The following is a 2,534-nucleotide window of genomic DNA, read 5'->3' as shown; positions in this document are numbered from 1 at the left end:
ACAGCGGCCGCACTCCCGCCGCAAAACACGTTCGTGACGCGCTCCATCACACTGCTGCCCCCTTTGGTGGTCGACGAGTGGTGTTTGCTGCTGCGGAGGCCCAGGCCGTTGATGCGTTTGGAGAGCTCCGCCGAAGCGCGCTCCACCACCCCCTGGGCCGAAATCGACGACATGACGAGAGGGGCACTCACGAGGGCATTGCGAACACTGCACCGTTTCACCCTCGCAAAACGATCAATACATGGGAAAACGGGGGTGAGGACCGAAAACGAACGGAAAAACTCGAACGAAATCGAAATTTATTTTTCAACATTTTCCACAACATTTAACAGCGTCTGGTTGGTAATTGGGGGTCCAAGGCCCGAGACTGGCATTCGCGTAGAAATCCATCGGGTAAGGAGCCCCCTTAACCCATTCGATGTCCCCCAAAACCACCGACATTTCGTACGGAGTCAAAAACGGTTTAGAAAAAGACAGTCCCCAATCAATTGAAAGTCGGGGACATGCAATTTGAACAAAAGCATCACAAGTGAATAAATCTAATTTTTGGGGGAAAATTTCAGACATTAAAATCACAACTGAGTTTTTCCCCGAAGCATCTAACCGTTGTTTTAGATGATTGACGACTTTGGGGCTACCTTGTCGCCCTAAAGTCCCCATAATGACCCCAAATAATTGTGCTTCTTTGGCTTTTAGCACACTATCTTTGCGATTTTTTTCCATCAATTCATGTTGGTAGTATTCTTTGGTGAATTTTTTTTCGTAAGGATCGTATCGGTAGGCTTGCAATTTGGGGTTAGCAATCATCGCAGCCTCGAGATGAAATCTTCCATCTCCTAGATAAATAATAACGTCACAGCAGCGTAAAACGGGGGCTGTGCACCCCAAAATCTCCCCTGGTGATAAAGGCTTAAACTGGGGTATTGAAACATCAAAACCCACCTCTTTTAATTTCTCTGAAACGGTTTGTAAAGTCGTAACGAATTGAATCGTACTCACAAGTCCCAATTTCGCCGAAATTGGAAGATTTAGTTTCACAGTTTCGATAAAATGTCCCGGATCGATCTTAATATCAACGAAAATATACAACACTTTAATCCCACTTGTCTGATCAATGGGAATGAGACAACTGTGTCCATAGTGCACCAACAATTCGACTCCTAGGGCTTTAGCCGTTAGATCATCTATGCAACAAGCCCCATACGTGACATCCCCCATTATCACTGAATCAGCCCCCGTGAACTCTTTAATAATATCGGCGATGGTTGTCGCAAATAGCAACAGCCCCTCGGGCATTTGTAGAGCCACTGTTTGGGCTTGGAGTTCACGAATTCGCCAGATTGTTTTATGCACTTCGAAATTGTAGTTCTTGGGGAGGGATTCAATCGCAGCGTTGAGTTTCGTATCCTGAAGGATCGATTGGGGGATTTTTGTCATTTTCTTAGCCCCGAAGACTTTGCGTGCGGGCTTGGCACGCACCACAATTGCGGAGTCGTCCGACGCCTGGAAAGAGTCAATGAGGTGAGAGATGACAACAAGGGGGCACGCACCATCAAATTATAACACAAACGATATTAATATTGCGAGATAAGTGGGGTTATGTTTGGGTTTTTTAATGCCACACTAACCGAAGCAAAAACACCAAGTTTGACACTAATTTAATATACTATTTGGTTGATTTCTAGCCAAACCGTTTTGTTTAGAGAAGAAAAATCGTCAGGAACAGTTTTGTTTTAACTTTTGTGTGATTTTTATCAACAAATACATTTTTTGAGTGAGAAAATTTTATTTTTTTCACGTTGTCTCAAGTGGGCCATGAAACGTGAATTAGTTGGCACTACTGCAAAATTTAAATTTACTTGAAATGGTGAATAATTTAGCAAAAACTGGAGTCCCTGCTTTCGCTGAAAGGTTCATTTAGAGATATAGTCCCCGCATCGGCGATTACCGCGTCTTTTGTGGGTTTCTCTTTCTCAGTTTTGATATTTTCAATCTCGTGTACAACATCCATGCCTTCTATCACTTTCCCAAAAACGACATGTACTCCATTCCAATCCGGAACACCTCTCGAAGTAATAAAGAACTGAGATAGGTTGGTGTCTTTCCCAGCGTTAGCCATCGAAACCCATCCAGCTCCATAGTGTTTGAGAATGAAGTTTTCGTCTGGGAATGGTACTTTGTAAATGCTACGGCCCCCAGTTCCGTCGCCTTTAACCATGTCACCACCTTGGATCATGAAGTTTTTGACCACACGATGGAATTTGGAACCTTTGTAGCCCTTCCCGACGACACTTTCTTTGGCCAATTGTTTGAAGTTTTCCACTGTTTTGGGGACGATTTTGCCGAAAAGCCCGATTTGGATGCGACCGATGGGCACATTGTCGATTGTTATGTCAAACCAAACTATGTCGGTCACGAGGGGGTCCTCCTCGCACTTGACAAAAGCGATCATAGCACAACACAGGAAAAATTTGCGAAACATTACGGTTTTTCAAAACTTCCGCCAAAACTTTCAAATTTGACACATTTGACAG

General features: G+C 44.1%; 3 protein-coding genes across 4 annotated transcripts in view; all 3 read right to left on the bottom strand.

Moving 5' to 3' along the window:
* Nucleotides 1-309, bottom strand: part of LOC123015288 (F-box/LRR-repeat protein 16) — a 4,000-nt gene extending 3,691 nt beyond the window's left edge. Inside the window, exon 1 of the mRNA XM_044414943.1 lies at nucleotides 1-309. This exon is cut by the window's left edge and continues 35 nt beyond it. Coding sequence (XP_044270878.1) covers nucleotides 1-173 — 173 coding nt within the window. The 5' untranslated portion in view covers nucleotides 174-309.
* The window catches only part of LOC123015272 (2-(3-amino-3-carboxypropyl)histidine synthase subunit 1), a 3,744-nt gene continuing 1,480 nt past the window's right edge, over nucleotides 271-2,534 (bottom strand). The window contains exons 1-2 of one of the 2 annotated variants that reach the window (XM_044414914.1): nucleotides 1,551-1,706; nucleotides 272-1,503 (exon numbers count right to left, since the gene is read on the bottom strand). In XM_044414914.1, the coding sequence (XP_044270849.1) occupies nucleotides 307-1,503; nucleotides 1,551-1,553 (1,200 nt within the window). In that variant the 5' untranslated portion in view covers nucleotides 1,554-1,706 and the 3' untranslated portion in view covers nucleotides 272-306. Of the gene's footprint in view, nucleotides 1,504-1,550; nucleotides 1,707-2,534 lie in introns of those variants that run through there. The other variant, XM_044414915.1, reaches the window with a different exon arrangement.
* The window catches only part of LOC123015283 (peptidyl-prolyl cis-trans isomerase B-like), a 1,956-nt gene continuing 1,174 nt past the window's right edge, over nucleotides 1,753-2,534 (bottom strand). The window contains exon 2 of the mRNA XM_044414935.1: nucleotides 1,753-2,527. Within this exon, the coding sequence (XP_044270870.1) occupies nucleotides 1,877-2,482 (606 nt within the window). The 5' untranslated portion in view covers nucleotides 2,483-2,527 and the 3' untranslated portion in view covers nucleotides 1,753-1,876. The remainder of the gene's footprint in view (nucleotides 2,528-2,534) is intronic.

Source organism: Tribolium madens, unplaced genomic scaffold, assembly GCF_015345945.1.
Source record: "Tribolium madens isolate multiple individuals breed KSU strain unplaced genomic scaffold, Tmad_KSU_1.1 Scaffold_97;HRSCAF=244;Tcas5.2_LG3a, whole genome shotgun sequence".
In the NCBI taxonomy this organism is placed as follows: domain Eukaryota; kingdom Metazoa; phylum Arthropoda; class Insecta; order Coleoptera; family Tenebrionidae; genus Tribolium; species Tribolium madens.
This window is presented reverse-complemented; position numbering and strand designations above follow the sequence as displayed.